The sequence below is a fragment of the Phoxinus phoxinus genome (genome assembly GCF_949152265.1).
Source record: "Phoxinus phoxinus genome assembly, chromosome: 14".
NCBI lineage: Eukaryota > Metazoa > Chordata > Actinopteri > Cypriniformes > Leuciscidae > Phoxinus > Phoxinus phoxinus.
Genome location: NC_136889.1, coordinates 23,695,627 through 23,714,406, shown reverse-complemented (window position 1 = coordinate 23,714,406; position 18,780 = coordinate 23,695,627). Strand labels below are relative to the sequence as shown.

General features: G+C 36.6%; 1 protein-coding gene and 1 long non-coding RNA gene across 5 annotated transcripts in view; one reads left to right on the top strand and one right to left on the bottom strand.

Moving 5' to 3' along the window:
• LOC307010063 overlaps positions 1-8,926 on the top strand; it is a 108,717-nt gene extending 99,791 nt beyond the window's left edge. Inside the window, exon 3 of the long non-coding RNA XR_013800150.1 lies at positions 8,326-8,926. This is a non-coding gene — a long non-coding RNA (uncharacterized lncRNA). The remainder of the gene's footprint in view (positions 1-8,325) is intronic.
• Positions 1-18,780, bottom strand: part of prkg1a (protein kinase cGMP-dependent 1a) — an 88,484-nt gene that overhangs the window by 16,030 nt on the left and 53,674 nt on the right. For 3 of the 4 annotated variants that reach the window (XM_079634432.1, XM_079634434.1, XM_079634433.1), the window contains 5 exons: positions 18,684-18,747; positions 11,187-11,264; positions 11,000-11,094; positions 6,906-6,971; positions 5,894-5,968 (listed from right to left, as the gene is read on the bottom strand). In XM_079634432.1, the coding sequence (XP_079490558.1) occupies positions 5,894-5,968; positions 6,906-6,971; positions 11,000-11,094; positions 11,187-11,264; positions 18,684-18,747 (378 nt within the window). Of the gene's footprint in view, positions 1-5,893; positions 5,969-6,905; positions 6,972-8,116; positions 8,345-10,999; positions 11,095-11,186; positions 11,265-18,683; positions 18,748-18,780 lie in introns of those variants that run through there. The other variant, XM_079634435.1, reaches the window with a different exon arrangement.

Here is an 18,780-nt window from a genome sequence, read left to right as displayed (position 1 = left end):
AATAACGTGTTTTTTACAAAAACTTATTTCAAACAAATACTTTAAAAAATATTTGTATTCGAGAACAAGAAAAACTTTATATCAAAAAGTTGCACGCAGTGCGTGCCTGGATGAGTGAGTGAGTGACAGACACAGGCTGCTCCACACAGCAACAGAGAGGGCTCGGCTGAGCGAAAAAACTCTTAACTGCATCACTATTTTTGTTGAATAGATTTTTGTACCTTAACTGGGTTCCTGAGGCAGTTTATAACTTTCGGGAAGCGGAGTTTGATCGGGAGATTATTCCATACACTGCATTATTGACGTCTGCAATCGGGTGCTCTCATGCTCACTCTGGTTACGTAGCTCTGTTTAGCGCGGTAATTTAGATAGGCTGTTACTAAGATTAACGTTCGGTTAAAAATGCTTGTGTAGTTGTGTCGAATTGTATGCACGTGTGGGAGTTATATGGGTAGCCTACGTTTAAGTTACTCTGTCTTTTGCAGACAGCAAGATGTAAGCTGTAGGCTTCATAATGTTCACAATGGTATTTTATTAGTTGTTGGTTTAACCATGGATGAGGTATGGCTGTTATGTTATTTTATTTTCAATGACGTTCCTTGTTTCATTGCTGGATTTATGGAAAAACATCAACCAATATTGCATATCCATAATTATTATAATGGATATAATTAAAGAATACAGTTGCACTATAACGTAAATTAAAAGTGTAACGCAAAAAAAGAAGAAGAATTTTTACGCCTATTTTGAATTTTACTCGAATACAAATACAAATACTTTTCCCCCCTCAACAAATACAGATACAAATATCGGCTGCTTTGCACACCCCTAATAAATATATATATATATATATATATATATATATATATATATATATATATATATATATATATATATATATAAACACACACACACATACATACTGTATATACTATATATACACACACACGAAAACAGGTACACTGATTTTATACTATAAATATGGATTTTAGGGTGCATGGAGAGGTTGAGTTTGTCATTTTATGCCATTGGCAGCCCCAAATAAAAATGCAATCTGTTTTGTTGTAGTGGTCCAAATGGGTCAAACATAACATTAGCTCAGGCACCTGTACCTGTTCAGCTGAATAATGAAGGACAGAGAGTGTCTTGATTGTTAAGTCATAATTTTCGCAATTCTGTTTGGTGCCACTAGTGAAGCAGAAATGACATGTAAGAGAGTTGAACGCACTCGTCTCATTAGTGTGTTCTCTATCTGTCAGTGTGGCAGCTGGAGATTTATTTACAGGTTTGTAGTTTAGATCATTGCAGGAGGTGACAGTTGTAGATGTGTCTTAATAAACAGTCACACAGACTACAGGCACCTCTTCATTATTCATCAGCAATCATTTACATTGCAGATGAGCAGATAAGAGGAAGAAAAGTTTCTATTTCGGTTCAGACATGACACTGAATTAATTTTTGAAGTGGGAAATTCGTTTCTGAGCTATCCCAGAATCCCTCTTTCTCTCTCTCTGTATGACATTCTCTCTGAAAAGTGATAAGGTTTCACATTTTTCTGAGCAGATTATTTTCTCATCGCCACACAATGATTGCATCACTAGCTGCGTTTACATGGCTCAATCCGAATGAAATCAATCCGATTAAAGAATCCGAACAAGGTGTTTACATGGACGACAAATAAAGTAATCGGGTTGATGTGCGCGTTTACATGTCACAAGCTTTACATCTGATTTGATCGTTTTAGACATGCGCAGTTACGCACAATCAGTGCACAAGACGATTCCCGCCGCCGTTCCACGATGCGCATAACAGCCACCCTCTTACCATTGCTTTTTTTTTTTTTATCAGATTTAACATTTACGTACTTCAGCTGCTAATTAGGAGACGACGAGCGCGATATAGATATATTTGCTTTACTTATTATTTATTAAATCCAGGCAATTGGTTGATGAAACATTGATTAAAATTAAGATACAAATAATACAAAACGAAATTCACTTTAAAGAAAGGCTTTGTGCTTTCTGATTGAGGTCTGTGAATGTTTTAAAGCATCTTTTAGTGCCGATTTCAGAGCAGTCACGTCCGTAACCGAGAACTGTCACGTCCGTAACATTGTTTTTTCCTCAAATGCGAACACGAAAAATAAAATAAAATGAATATTTTATGTTCTGTGGAGCTCGTTTTATTTTTTCTCACGTTTATATTCATTTCTGCTTAAAGGTGAACTAAGTAACTTTTTTACCTTAACTGATCAACTTCGGAGTCACTGGAATGGTTATATTACTTATTTTGGGTTGAATGGTGGTGGTTTCGCACCCCCCTGTTGCCCGTGAGCGGAAAAACAGCGTTTGCAACTTTGGGCCGGCGGCCCGCCGGCCTCTTCGTCTGGAAGTATCGTGTGATCCCAAGTCTCGCGAGGTAAAGAATTGATTTACTGCAAAAAGAAATCTGCTATAATGCTGTCATTATTGCGCTCCCTCACGCTGTTGGAACCCGAATGAAGACGACGTTGCAAAGAGTTTCCCATCTGCTTTGATGTCGTTGATCTACTAAGCCTCTAGTGTCTGAGAATAGCCAGCAAGTTTTTAACAGTTGTTGTCAAATATCTATTCCGAAGCTGCGGGGGGAGCTCTAGAGAGAAACCTCTGAGCAAAACGCGAGGATACAACAAAGAAATCCCGATCTTACTGAGGGCTGCTTTAAATACTGAGTGTATGAAGGAATATAGCCTATTCCGCGCTCAAGCACATGCATAAATCTTGCCGCAAAGCACCGGCAAAAGCAGACTAATGATAATATGTCTGAAAAAATAATGAGGCATTTTTATTGTTTATTAATAAAATATATATTTATAAATCAGTGTCGGCTCCAAACATATCTACTACATCTCCGCTGTAAAGTGGATGCGCCTTTAGAGAGAAATGCACCTTTCATATGGATTACAGCCTAATCAGCCGGTATTTGCTTTCGATTCAATTTTTTTAGTTTAAAAGTGGACATTTCGAGCTTTATATAGAAATATTCATCATATTTTTGAGGCTATATACACTGTATTTCAGTTCATTATTGAGACGCGCTACAGTTCACGCAATGGAGATAATTATAGCGCGCCCTGTTTGTTTTATTAAATTTTACAAAAGCACAACGTTTTCTTGTTATTGTGAGTTTACCAAAATAAAAGTACTTGCGACTGATGCATTATTCCTTTCTGTATGACCAGAAAAGATTGAGTATTTAAAGTTGTTTCCACTGTTGATAGGAAAATGCAAGTGTTTAAAGAAAAAATTAATGCGTCTCTGTCCCCAGCACATTTCAAACCAAACTGACGCCCATGGGTGAGAGCACCAATACCATTGACAATGCGAGTCGCAATCGTACTGTATAAACTCGGTAGCTGTCATTGCACATGCGCATTCCTTTCAGATTTGGTTTTCAGTCCGATTAAGTGTTTACATGTTCTCTTGATCGGATTACAAAAGGAATAAACCACCCCTTTCAATCCGATCGAAATATCAATCGGATCGAGCTCAATCGGATCAATTAAGGTGTTTACATGAAGGTTTTTCAATCCGATTGAGCCTTCAATCCGATTATAATGGTCCATGTAAACGCAGCTACTTTCTCATCATGTTTATTCTGTTTATGAACAGTTGCTGGTTCTTATATAACATGTCTTCTGCATACTAGCACAGTGTAGTGAACAGCACATTCCAGAGCCCAGTTTACGGCCGAGCCCCTCTCTGTCCATAACAGTGGACAAAATTTGCTACATTTTGAATGCTTCTTGGTGGACTAACACAAACAAACTGTCCAACGCCATCAGATAAAGATGCTAGGACAACAGCCAGACAAGTAAATCACTTCAACAGTCTTCTTACTTTACAGTTCTAGAGTTACAGTAAATATCCTTGAGCTGCCCTTTGACTATAGCATTGTAACAGTTGCCATAATTCACTCACTTAAAGAAGGGGCTATCTAACGTGATGTGAAGTGACCTTCCACTTTTCAATGTTGTTTAAAATGAATGCTGCTTTTTGAACTTCCTATTCATCAAAGAACTTTGTGTACATTCCCTTTTCCAGAATTATTTTGTAAAATGCAATCAAATCAACAATCTGTGATTTTGTTAATTCTCTTGAAACTTTTAGTAAATATAGATAGATAAAACATTTTTTTGATGGCTGCAACACACTCCAAAAACATTTGATACAGAAGCATGTTTACCACTGTGTCACATCACCTTTCCTTTTGGGAGTTGGGAGTTTTGCCCAATCTAGCCTGACACAAGACTTCAGCTGCTCAGCAGTCTGTGGTCATTAAATGATTCTCCTTTTCATGATGGGCCATACATTCTGAACAAGAGACCGATCTGGACTGCAGGTGTAGAGTGTCTTCGAAACCACTCTGTTGTAGCACGTGCAGAATGAGGCCTGGCATTGTCTTCCCAGGAAATATGTCATCTTGATGACAGTATAAGTCTCTGTACAATCCCAATATCTGCCTCCACTTCAATGGTACCTTCACACGTGCAAGTCACCCATGCCGTTTGCACTCTCATACCATTACAGATGTTTGCTTTTGTACCGGTCACTGATGAAAGTCTGGATTGTCCCTTTTTTCTTTGGGGCCGAGAACTCAATGTTGAAATGTAGGCTCATTTGACCACAGCACACATTTACACTGTCTTTAGGATCTTCTGAAATGAGCTCAGGCCCAGAGAACTCTGTGGCATCTGTGCATAGAAATTATGTATAGATTTATCCTTGCGTAGCAGAGATTTGAGTTTCATTTCTTGATGCAGCGTCAGACTAGCCTGGCTAACGTCAGACCTCGTCTCATTGAGACATGGTCTGGGAACCACATGTTAATTTTCTCGTATTTGAGGCGTGGTTTACGAATGCCCAGAGGCGGTTAATTTGGCGCTACGAATGTCTATCAAATGCGCCTGTACGTAGCTCATAGCCAACCGTTTCAATTATACCAGATGACGCATGTAGAGCGACAGAAATTTGACGAGGAAGAAGACGATGGGTCATAGATTTATGTGTACACGATGGCGTTCAGCGACTATTTCAGTTTGTGCAAGACAAACATGAGGGTAGAAGGTAAATCTGCAGTGCACATGTTGATATAAACAAACTACTTTGGTGTGTCGCATAGACGTCGTCATCGTCTTGCTGCTCCCTCCCCGTTCTGTGATTGGTCCCCTCCCTGAGGCGAAAATCTGGCGCAAGGCAGCATGGGGAAACCCAGGCTAGCGTCAGACTGTTAAGTGACAACAATTTTCCAAAGTTTTCCTGAGCCCATGTAGCAATATTTAACACAGTAGCATTATGGTTACTCATGCAGTGCCATCTGAAGGCTCAAAGGTCAAGCACATTTATCTTTTCAATCTGGGAGGTTTCCAGCCTTGCTCTCTGGAATCCCTGAATCTTTCCACAATATTATGTTTGTTAGATGATAAAAAAAAATCTAATTTCTTTGCAATCTTGCATTGAGAACTGTGATTTTTGAATTGTTTGACAATTCTTTCATGACATTTGGCACAAAGTGTTGAGCCATGACCCATCTTTGCTACCAAAGACTGAGATGCTCCTTCTATACCCAATCATGATACCTTTCCCTATTACCAGTTTAATTTAGATATTATTTAATCTTTTCACTTTTATTTAACATCTGTCCCAACTTTTTCTTCTTGAGTTTTCCAGCCATCAGAATCAAAATCTGTTGGTCAGTGAAAACACTTTGTAGACATAATTTTCTAAACCATAGTGGTGATCAAAAACAAGATTGCTAATGTTTTACATGCAAGAAACCTTGATTAATATTATAAACATTCCACAGAAAAGAAAATGTATAAAAAGATCTACTCTTCAGAGATGATTTCACCTACTTTGCGTTTGCCTCTGCATCTTCACAGCCTTTGTTGGATACGTCTTCCAGACCTCCAATCAGGTGTTTGTATGAGCTGGAAAGATTGGTAACAACAACATACTTAGAGAGATTTCATCTTTATGACAAATGTAATACCGTTCAAATGTTTGAGGTTGGCATAATTTTTTTTTATGTTTCTCAAAGAAGTCTCTTATTCTCACCAAGGCTGTTTATTTGATTAAAAATACAGTATAAACAGTAATATTTTGAAATAGTATTACAATTTAAAATTAAAATGTAATTTATTCCTGTGATGTAAATGAATTTTCAGCATCATTACTCCAGTCTTCAGTGTCACGATACGTCAGTAATAATTTTAATATGGTGATTTGGTGCTCTAGAAACATTTCTTAATATTATCATCAATGTTGAAAACAGTTGTGCTGCTAAATCATTTTTGTGGAAACTGATTTTCAGGATTCTTTTATAAATAGAAAGTTCAAAAGAACATAATTTATTTAAAATATAAATATTTTCTAACATTATAAATGTCTTTACTGCAACTTTTGACCAATTGAATGTGTCCTTGCTGAATAAAAGTACACAATTATTTTTAAAAGAAGAAATAACCCCAAACTTATGAACGGTAGAGTATATTTATCAAAGGCACCATTTTATATACTGTAGCCTATTTAGACTGTTCCCTGTGAGGTTTACAGCAGTCTCTCTCTCTCTCTCTCTCTCTCTCTCTCTCTCTCTCTCTCTCTCTCTCATTGACACATGTGACACTTTAGCTATTTAGGCTGAGCTTGATTTACTGACTTTAAGGCAGTAGATAAGCACTTCAAACCCATATATTCTGTCCCTCACACACACACAAATAGAACAATCAGTGTAAAATCCACAGATGTTCAACGAACTGGAAAACTTGGACTGAATTACTGCTGACTGTTGGAATGACACGTGTTAAGGTTTAAGCAGCGTATATAAAGAAACACTTTTTCCACAGGACAAACGTTGCATATACTCACTCTCTGTCAATCACAAGGCAGGTGACAGTCTCTGCTGCGATGACATTAGCTGTTCTGATGTCCTCCCTGTTCAAAAGACACAGACGCAATACAGAGAAACGTCATTTTTAATGCTCCGATACGTTCAAAATCAGTTCAAGTATTATAAATGTTAACTAGATGAGTAAAGGAAACAAACTTTGATGTTGGCTTGACAAAGCCTTGTCTGAAAGTTTGAAATAACTTTAAAGTTTGGTTTGAAATTTTTTACTTGAAGTCAATAAAAAGTGATTAACATTTTAAAATGAATTAGTATCTTGTTAGCAGAATTAGCACATTGCTAGCATGATCTTATCATGTATTATTACATGGCTTGGTTGAATTCTAATGTAGAATGCGGTCTGTTATTTCTTGATAACAGACCGCTGCTAAGTATAACACACCGTTGCCATGAAAAACAGAGCATTGCCATGGACACGGTGTTCTTTAACGGAAGCAATACAATCGTTTTAAATCAATAAACTCCTTTTTAAATCAATATTTTGTGTCAAATTATTGATTTATTTAGTAGATAGCCATGTAATAAGCGGGATAATGTATAGCGAGGTGGTTGTTATAGCGAATATAACCCCTTCAGGCTGATTCAAGACCCCTTCGCTTCACGCCGGGGTCCCGATCAGCCTGTCCGTGTTGTATTCGCTATAACAAAGGTGTGGAGCAGAGCGACCATTTTCAATTAATTCCATGGAAATTGAGCTTCCGGAATCATAATCCCATTTTAAACATTGCTAGCATGAATCAGCATTCTGCTAACATGTTTTAGGATGTTGCTAGCATTAATTAGCATGTTTCTAACATGAATTAACACATTGCAAACGTGATTAGCAGGTTGCCATGTCAAGCCAACAAAATAATGAAAAATTTATTAATTACAAATAATATATAAATATTAATATAAACTATTTATTCTAATAAAACTGCACAAATAACACAAATGGAAGTATTTATGTGGTGAATTATGCAGCGACCAAATTAACGACGAGTAAGATAAAATTCACATGTATGCTGGACAATCTGGTAAAAATAATCCATTTATAAATTATTAGAATAATAATAACAATTAATAATAATAATTGTGTATACATATATATATATATATATATAGGCATAAACGAGTAGATTACTAGAATGACTAGCTATTTCAACTCTGGTAAAGAATTAAGCCAGCATGCCTCAGATTTTGCTGATTGTCCTCTTCCTCACTGTCGCTCCAGTCGCAGTCATCATAGTCTGAATCCCACTCTGACCTCATGATGCTTTGCATTATTCACTTACTGTCTGATCTGAGCACAGCTATACGTACACATATACCACTACAGTACAGCACACTTCTAATGAGACTAAAACAATCACTGTGTGACATCTGTCCCATCATTGGCAGTTCTGAGCCGAAGAAGAGCTCTCGCACACGACTCCCTGAAAGCAAGAAGGGCTGGACACTAAACGCTAAACACACAAGCGTCTGCTCCTGGATCCAACTGCAAAAATTGCCGGACACCGCACACACGCGCTGCCGGATCCATTTCCAGTGAAACACGCTTGCAGAGGGTGAGAATTCTTTACAACATATCGGCTCTAAAGCTGTCACAGCACAAATACACAATAACGCTACTGCAAAGGTCACAGCTGCTGCACGATATTACTGAACACAGAGGGAAATCTGTCATCATTTACTCACCCTAAATGACGTTCTGAACCCTTATGAATTTCGTTCTTCCGTGGAACACACACATAAAAAAATGTGCCGAATGTTGAAATTGCATTTTTTCTTAAAACTGATACACAACAGGACAGAAAGTGCCATTCAGAAGAATAATGAGACTTATGGAATGATTTTATATTGGTTTTGTCATTTTTTGTCTAGATTTATGTTTGTTATATGGAAAATGGAAGTTTGGAAACTGCTAAACTTGTCTTTTTGTGTTTTATAAAAAGTCATACTGGTTTGGAATGACTTGAGAGTATAAATAATGGCAGAATTTTCATTCCTAACCCTAAAGTGGGACACATCCACCTGCTTAAGGAAACACAGCATGAAAAACAGACAAATCATAGCTGCCAAACGTGTGAACCAATCAGGTGTCAAATGCTTCAGAATGCACATACACACACGCATGAATTTAATCCCGGCTCCAAGAGATTCCTTTATCAAATTCTGGACGCTGTTAAGTAGCTCCGTAAAGTGACCCACCCACATGCTGTATACAGGAGCGCTGGGAGCTCTAACAGAAGAGCATTTAATTGATCTCTTAGGGATCACAGTGACCGTGTGCAATGTTCTGATTTCCAAAACCGTGGCCTAAATTTCACCTCCGTTCACACACTCGCAGCAGGACACCTGATACACAGCGGTGCAATATCAACACACTCTCTCAGGATCACTGTTTCCTAGTAACACAACCAAATGCAGAATTATATTCAGGAGTAAACATTCCCCTTAAAAAAGACACCAGAATAGGATAGAATAAAGCACAATAGAATAGAACAGGATTTTGTATGATTAGCATACATACAATAAACAGAATACAGCATGAATAGAACACAGCATGAATAGAATGGAAAATATTATAGATAAGCATGTTAAACCAAAATTGGTAACACTTTACAATAAGGTTAATTTATTAAACATTATTTAATGTATTAACTAACATGAACAATACATTTGTTACAGTATTTATGAATCTTTGTTAAATGTTAGTTAATATGAATAAAGCTGTTCATTGTTTGTTCATGTTAGTTCACAGTGCATTAACTCATGTTAACAAGATTTTAATAAAGTATTAGTAAATGTCGAAATTAACATTAACAAAGATGAATAAATGCTGTATAAGTGCAGTTCATTATTAGTTAACGTTAACTAATGTAGTTAACTAATGTTAACTAATGAACCTTATTGTAAAGTGTTACCCCAAAATTTAATAAACTGGAGCATAATAGAATAAAACTGAACTCAGAATGATTAGCAGGAACAGAATAGAACAAAAAAACAGCATGAATAAAATAGAATGGAAAATAATAATAAAAATATTATAAAGATAATAAGCATGTTAAACCAGAATAGAATAGAAACTCCAAGAATGCATAAGAATAACCGATGATATCTGACTGGTCTACAATCGCATACCTCCTATATTCTTTCCTTGTGTACTTTTCACCCTTATTCCCTGTTCTAACCGGGATTAGTTTGACTGTGTTCCACTATTGTTGGCAGCTAGTAGGTTTTCCTGCTGTGGGATGCTCTAATGCATTATTGGTCATAACCTTTAAAAAACTGATAAGTAAGATCAAAAAGATCTATATAATGTTTAGATTCATATACATTGACGGTTGCTCATATTGCCAAGCCCACCATAACAGGAAATTGAAATCTGGAGGTCATTTTTGCACATTAAGCAGTTCAATTAGGAATATAGTCACGGAAATATCCCTGGTAGAAAACACTAGATTCTGCATAATATAATTCTTGAATTAGCCTGTTCTTACTCAGTCGTAAGAGTGTGAGAAAACAGTGCTTTTAAATAATATGTAAATGTAATGTCATGTTTGCAAGGCCAGCAACTCAAAACAGTATATGAATCAAATATTTTTTTCAATTCCATTAATGCTTCTTGTCAGCCGCCACAAGATGTCACCACATCCTTTAAAAACGAATGAGGTGAATGAATCTCACAAGAACCGGTCCAGGTCACATTTCACTGAGTGATCAAAATAGATAAATAAAACCGTTAAGATTTTTGTAATAATTACCCTTATTCTCAACAGTGATTTTCATCCAGTTCTCACCACTGTAATACACTAATTACCGGTATTTATAATAATTGTTAAATAGTATAGAAACTCATATCTTGTTTTATTAAAGAGAATGAGATGTTCTGCATTACAGTGATGAGAATGTGAAGGGTATAAATGTTAATTCAAGCAATATATATTTCTCATGATTTTGGGTGAACACTGAACATGTTCTTTGCAGGTTTTGAGAGATTCACGTAATGATCTTCCTATTTTTAGATTAAGTTTTGTATTAAATTTGACAGTAGTATACAGTACAATCTCACCCTTGTAGGGCTTTTTCCCCAAATGAGTCTCCTTTCCCCATCGAGCGCAAGTAGACGGGCTCCTGACCCGGACATTCCTCTCGAGTCATCGTCACCTGGACAGGAGTGAAAAAAAAGAGAGGAAGAGATTAACATGGGTTCATCTTCACAGCATCACTGCTTGCACTTTGCACAGAAATAGACTTGCCTTTCCTTTACTGATAATGAAGAATGTGTCTCCTCTTGCCCCCTGGCGAATGATGTAGTCGCCATCCCCATAGTGTGTCTATAAGACAAAGAAAATTGGTTTGAGGATGTGGAAAAAGATGGGGAAAAAAACAGCTATTTTCTATGAAGAGGGGAAGAATAGAGGATGTGCAGACATAAGACCCAAAAGATTTCTAAACAGAAAAGAGGCAACAGAACATCTCTCTGACCCTCAGTGTGCTCTCTAAGACATTGACCTCCAGACAGATCAGTGTGAAATCAGATATGACCAGCAGAAAGGAAACCGAAGCCCAGAAAGACTGACACAAGCAAACACTTTGTTCCAATATTACCTAGAGTCTGACCTCCAACAAAACACCCACATATACACTGGCAGGGATAAGAGACAGGTTTTTGACTTATTATCCAGATTAAAATGAAAAAAAAAAAAAAAATCCAAAAGTAAACAAATACTAGCTACTATATATATATGTGTGTGCGTGTGTGTGTGTGTAGATTATTTTAATATTATGTCCTCCTTTTCATGGATATGTTGAAACTAGCAGATTTTGCAGTTCCGGCTCTTTTTCTCCATCTTATAAATTGCAGTGGTCCTAAAAGTATGGCATAGCATAACATTCCACTAGCATTAGAGAACCAGAAAGAAATTATTTTTGTCTTCAAATATATAATTTTATCATTTAATAACTTTTTTCTTGAGTGTGCCTTTATTTGATGCAACTTAGTTTGATGTTCATACATTTTGAGTGTAGCTTAAGTGCCACTGTAGCTATAGACCATTTGAGAAAAGTGGATACTTCTCAATGGAAAGCACTCAAGTCAGTGTGAATATTCAGTGAGATGCAGATATGGCTGGACTCTAAATTAAGGCAGCTACACTATATGTGCAATTAAAGTAGGAATTGCATCAAATATAAGTGACACAAATACCAAGGAAGGAGGACAGATTCCATCCATGTGGCCAGACTTTCATTCCCCAGAGCATTTAAGTAAAAAAAAAAGCCTTCAACAAATTGCAGTTTCTCATTTAAGGTCAATTATTAGATAAAGAGACTGCCTCCACTATAGCTGACATTTATTTAACAAATCACGTCACACAATTTTTCAAGGAAGGACTGGAATGAGAGTTTGGCCTGCTGATAGTCACTGAAATACCATGATTGACAGGTGAGTCATTTTAATGAGACAGAGCTCACAGTGCCAATAGATACTTTCATTGTTTGATGCGACTTCCACACTTGCTCGTCTGTAGTTGTTTTGTTAATGAACATAACAGATTAACATTATGGACAGTCTAAACAAATGGGTTGAGGTTTGCCCCTGCTGGAAGATGCTGTAAATACATATTTCCATTGCCAAAAATACATCTTTCGCCATTCAAGGCCATGTAAAAGTTATGGAAGCTTATTTTCGCCACTGAATACAAAATTGAAAAAGGTCATTGCAAATTTTGATGTATTTATTTTTTACTTTTTTTTCTCGCAATTGCAAGTATACATTTCACAATTCAGAATTGCAAGAAATAAACTTGCAAATGCGAGTCATAATGCAAGTCAGAATTGCAAGAAATAATTATTGTAAGTTATAAAGTTATAATTGTAAGATATACACTCGCAATTGTAAGAAAAAGTCACGAATATCTTTTTAAAAAATTATGTCGTGGTGGAAACAAGCTTCCATAAAAAGTAGCTGTGTTTTAAAGAAATAAATACATTAGCAAGGAGTGTTGTTATGGTAAGAGGTCCCATGACATGGGGTTATTTTATTATTTTATAATGTTACCTGGGTTGCCCTTATAATGTTAGTATATTATATATATATAAAATAGTCATCATTTAGAAATAAAAGTATTTTTTTCCTAGCCTGATTTTAGCCTCTGATTTGAACGCTCTGTTTGAGATTCAGTGTAACCGGCCACTGCTGTGATTGGCTGACATGCTTGCATATGAAATAGCTACTTATTACATGTGAAACTCTCTCAAATACTTTTACTACAGATATTATACATTTTTACTATTACAGCTATCGAGATTAACGAATCGTGAGAAGTTTTTAAAGTATTTAGATCTCTTCCCATCACATAAAATGTTGCCGTGATGAGCATTGAGCAAGCAGATGACAGTCTGTTCGCGAGAATGAAGATCTTATCATTGCAACGCAGTTTCTGCTTGATGTGCAGTGAAACGTGCGTCATTGATTTCATAACAAGTTTGGAAAGTGTCCAGATAAACTCACGCTGTGTGGAAAGATTCTTCTTTGATCACTTTCTGTATATAATTTATTCACAATTTAAATAAGATTATTTTCATCCTACTAAAAGAAACAATGTGAAGTTGATATTTTATTCACTGGCTTGACTAACTGATACATAAACAGCAGTATTGAACGATTTTGAGAGAAAGATTACGGTACCTATCTGAACTTGAACAACTACACATCAGAAATTGTTGCTTGGTAGCTCGATCGATTTATTTTCAGAAGTTCATCGAGGCCAGCTCTGTATTGGCCCAAGTTGAGGAAACAGTCGTCAGTGAAATGTTTGGACCATACAAAACTTTGGGAAATTGTGTAGGCGCATTTCCAGAGAAAATAAAATTAACCCATTGATTCTTCAGAGGCTCGGATGAAGGAACAAAACAATACGTTTGTGTTAATTTGTACATCCAAACACTGAGCAACTGCCATGCTTCGCTCGTTTGCAAGCCTCCTCGTTCTCGAGGAAAAACCAATATCGCGCTCGCGTAGCTTATTTTCTCTGGGTGGGCAAAGCAGAGAAAGGCGGGGTAACCTTCCTCATGTATGACATCATACGGGGAAGATTCAAGATCAGCCCGTCTGAGATTTCATTTTCTCAAAGGCAGAGAAAGATAGCCAAAGCTCGGTTTACACCGATTTAAATTTCTAGCCACTGGGGGACCATATACAGACTAGGGGAACTCATATTAATGTTAAACAACCTCAGAAAGTGAAAGTTTCATGTCATGGGACCTTTAACTATAACTGCTAGAGATGCACCGATCGGCTGGTGACCGGAATTGGCCGATTTTCTCATGACCGAGTCTAACATATGCCGATTTTATGCCAAATGCACTCGGGTGCCGCATGATTAACATCGCACAAAATCAGCATCACACGCGGAATCGACCTAGAAAATTGTAATCGGTACATCTGTTAATTATTGTTTTAGGTAATTGAAATAAAGCTGAAATAAATAAATTATAAATATCAGTTGAAAAACTTAAACTTCAATGAAAATTAGAAGTGATGCCTTAGCAAACTATCTGAAATACTAAAACTGAAATACAAATAAATAAAAGCTAAATTAAAATATAAAACAAAAAGTAAAATGATGACTAGAAATATAATAAAAAATCGAATTAAAAATACAAATTAATAGGCCTGCTAGTAAAGTAATACTAAAATTGACAAGTAACAATGAATATTCCAAAATCGTATAATAAAAAATAGTACAATATTGTATAGTATAAATATAGTAATAATATAATAGTATAATCAATAGTACAAAAATAATACATATGGCAAGGAACATAAAACTGAGTATTTCCTTTTATTAGATGTTTCACCAGTGGCCAACATTTTAATGTGTATGTCTGAAAATAAGCTTTGTTTATCCTGCTGCAGATGTATCATGGTTGCTGTCTAAACAGTACAAATCTGAGGGTGTCTGTATTAGACCTATTACACGTATATATGTAATTAATGATATGAGCCAAACCAATTTCTATGTGTTGTGGTGTTATTGTTGTGCTTTGTGTAACCATGTATTATCACAAAGGCAGACCACAGCGACTGCAAGATTATCAACAAATCCACACAGAATGGAAAACGACAAACTTTCACCCCTAGACAAAGGGAACTGTGGGTCTCCATCACTCACTCTCCAGTGATAAATGTTGCATGCTGAAGAGGTGATGTGGACCTTTATGTCTGTGAATGATAGACTGACTGATGACTAAGACATTCACAATGTTTTACGGCGCATCTTTTCATACTATTATTGGATAAAAACATTGATTTTTCTCTTTTGATGCTTAGTGCAAAGTCAGTAGACCTCAGAGAATATGTTATTCTCCATCTTGTACGGAAAGAGTAAACAACTTCATGATTCACTCTACAACTTATTGAACCACTAAAAGAAAAGAAAGTTATGGAAATGCTCCCCATATTATTGATGAAATAAATGAAGAGCTCTAATAACTTGAGTTGTGAGGCTTTTTTGCTGATAAAATTTTTATTTTCCACATTTTCTGAGTTTGAAAGTCTCACAATGTGAATGAATAAACATATTTCAGCATAAATGAATATGTTTTCTTGTCAGGTGTTTTCTTAAAGTGTGTAATTTCTCCAGTGTTAAACTACTTTAATATCCTTGACAGCACACTACAAAGGCAGAAACAGAGGATGAACTCAGGTGTGGGGTTTAACTGAGATCGTGATCACAGGAATGCGAATGGGTGAACACAGAATGCACTTGGCTTGAAAATTAACTGATGTTCAATTCTTTAACGATTCCTTGTTTTAAGCATGTAACTGTCCGTCCAGATGGGTTATTAAATCAAAGAAAGGAAGGAATCACCCCTCAGGCAGAGGTTATCCTTGGAAATGTTCAACAGGTAGAAGACTTATTCAGTTCTTTTTGAGTCTTTTTTTTATTTGTTTTGGTTATTCGAAGTTTCAATAACCAGTTTGCTTTTGTAAAACATTTCTCCATTTGTTTTTGAGGAATCTTATAAACTTCTAGCTCAGCCAACAGCAAAAAAAAAAAAAGAATGAACGAATTAATTAAAACGAATTGAATAAATAAATAAATAATAATATTGACGCGAATGCTTCTTTCTCTCTCATAACTGCATTAATAACTGCATAAAGCCGGGAACACACTTACTGTAAGGCCGGTTATGAATGTAATTTGATACTTATCTGCATGCACGCGTGTTCAGCGCGTTCAGTCTGTGTTCACAGCGGTGTTTAAAATCTGCTGCATTCACAGTCAGAGAATGTTTCTAGCGGTTAAGTGTGTCCAGCATTAAGTGGCCTTTAGTCTGCTATCAGCGGCTCAGACCTCCGTTACTAACTCTAAAATTACGTTTTGGAATTAGCAACGGAGCATGCAGTTTAGATGCGCAAGGAATTAGTCCTACATACAAGAGCGTTTTAATGACAAAAACTTTACAAACTTCTTGAAATACATCATCTGAACAATATTTCGAGGTGTGGCAACTGTAGTATAAGCGGAATAATTGACTTCAGGCCGTTGAATTATTAGAAAAATAATGCACACCCGAGGTGTAACGGCTACTCCGCTTCGCGTCGTGACCGCATTACCACCTCGGGTGTGCATTATTTTTCTAATAATTCAACGGCCTGTCGTCAATTATTCCTTACATAACAGACCGCATTCTACATTAGAATTTAACCAAGCCATGTAATAATAGGTAATAATAATAATTATAACAGAATATAATATCTCTAGTCTATCCTAATATTAATTATAAATACAATGTATATAAAATAATAATAAATGAAAGCAGTTATAATTAGCCTATGTGACAATAACATTTGTTTTGGTTCAAATCAACAAATAATCGTGATAATTAATCGTGATCTCAATATTGATAAAAATAATCGTGATTATCATTTTGGCCATAATCGCGCAGCCCTACTGTTCTGTGATTTATCAATAAAATAGCTCAGAAACTGAAAAGTTCTAGCATATACAGTCATGGCCAAAATTGTTGGCACCCCTGGTAAATATGATCAAAACTGGCTGTAAAAAATAAATCTGCATTGTTTATCCTTTTGATCTTTCATTCAAAAAATTGCCAAAATTCTAACCTTTCATTGAAGCAAGAGAATTGAAAGTGGGGCTAAATCACATTATGAAATAAATGTTTTTCTCCAAAACACGTTGGCCACAATTATTGGCACCCTTTTATTAAATACTTTTTGCAACCTCCTTTTGCCAAGATAACAGCTCTGAGTCTTCTCCTATAATGCCTGATGAGTTTGGAGAACACCTGACAAGAGATCAGAGACCATTCCTCCATACAGAATCTCTCCAGATCCTTCAGATTCCCAGATCCATGTTGGTGCTTCTTCTCTTCAGTTCAGCCCACTCATTTTCTATAGGGTTCAGGCCAGGGACTGGGATGGCCATTGCAGATCTTGGTTTTGTGCTCTGTGACCCATTTTTGTTTTGATTTTGATATTTGTTTTTGGATCACTGTCCTGTTGGAAGATCCAAACATGGCCCGTTATAAGATTTCTAGCCCCGGCTGTTAGGTTTCGATTTTTTATCTGTTGGTATTTGATCCAATCCATGATGCCATGTATCTGAACAAGATGTCCAGGACCTCTGGCAGAAAATTAGGCCACAGCAGTAAAGATACAGCAGAGTATTTCATTTTACACATGGGGTACTTTTTTATCCCTGTGTGCACCAAACCCATCTTAAGTGTTTGCTGCCAAAAAAGCTATTTTTTTGTTTCATCTGACCATAGAACCCGTCCCGTTTGAAGTGCCAGTAGTGTCAGGTACTTTTCAAACGTTCTATGGACAGAGGAACCAAAAAAATAGCTTTTTTGGCAGCAAACACTTAAGATGGGTTTGGTGCACACAGGGATAAAAAAGTACCCCATGTGTAAAATGAAATACTCTGCTGTATCTTTACTGCTGTGGGCCTAATTTTCTGCCAGAGGTCCTGGACATCTTGTTCAGATACATGGCATCATGGATTGGATCAAATACCAACAGATAAAAAATCGAAACCTAACAGCCGGGGCTAGAAATCTTATAACGGGCCATGTTTGGATCTTCCAACAGGACAGTGATCCAAAAACAAATATCAAAATCAAAACAAAAATGGGTCACAGAGCACAAAACCAAGATCTGCAATGGCCATCCCAGTCCCTGGCCTGAACCCTATAGAAAATGAGTGGGCTGAACTGAAGAGAAGCACCAACATGGATCTGGGAATCTGCAGGATCTGGAGAGATTCTGTAGGGAGGAATGGTCTCTGATCTCTTGTCAGGTGTTCTCCAAACTCATCAGGCATTATAGGAGAAGACTCAGAGCTGTTATCTTGGCAAAAGGAGGTTGCAAAAAGTATTTAATAAAAGGGTGCCAATAATTGTGGCCAACGTGTTTTGGAGAAAAACATTTATTTCATAATGTGATTTAGCCCCACTTTCAATTCTCTTGCTTCAATGAAAGGTTAGAATTTTGGCAATTTTTTGAATGAAAGATCAAAAGGATAAACAATGCAGATTTATTTTTTACAGCCAGTTTTGATCATATTTACCAGGGGTGCCAACAATTTTGGCCATGACTGTATTTCTTAGTGACTAAAACCCACAGCTTCACTATTAGTAGAGACGCTGCCAGATTGTGTGTGTGTGTGTGTGTGTGTGTGTGTGTGTGTGTGTGTGTGTGTGTGTGTGTGTTAAAGATCTCTTACCTCCTCAAGGACATCAGCCAGCTTGCTCAATATTTCTTCTGAAAGACCCCGAAACGTCAGGACACTGTCAGTGGGAGACAACTTACGTCATTATGTT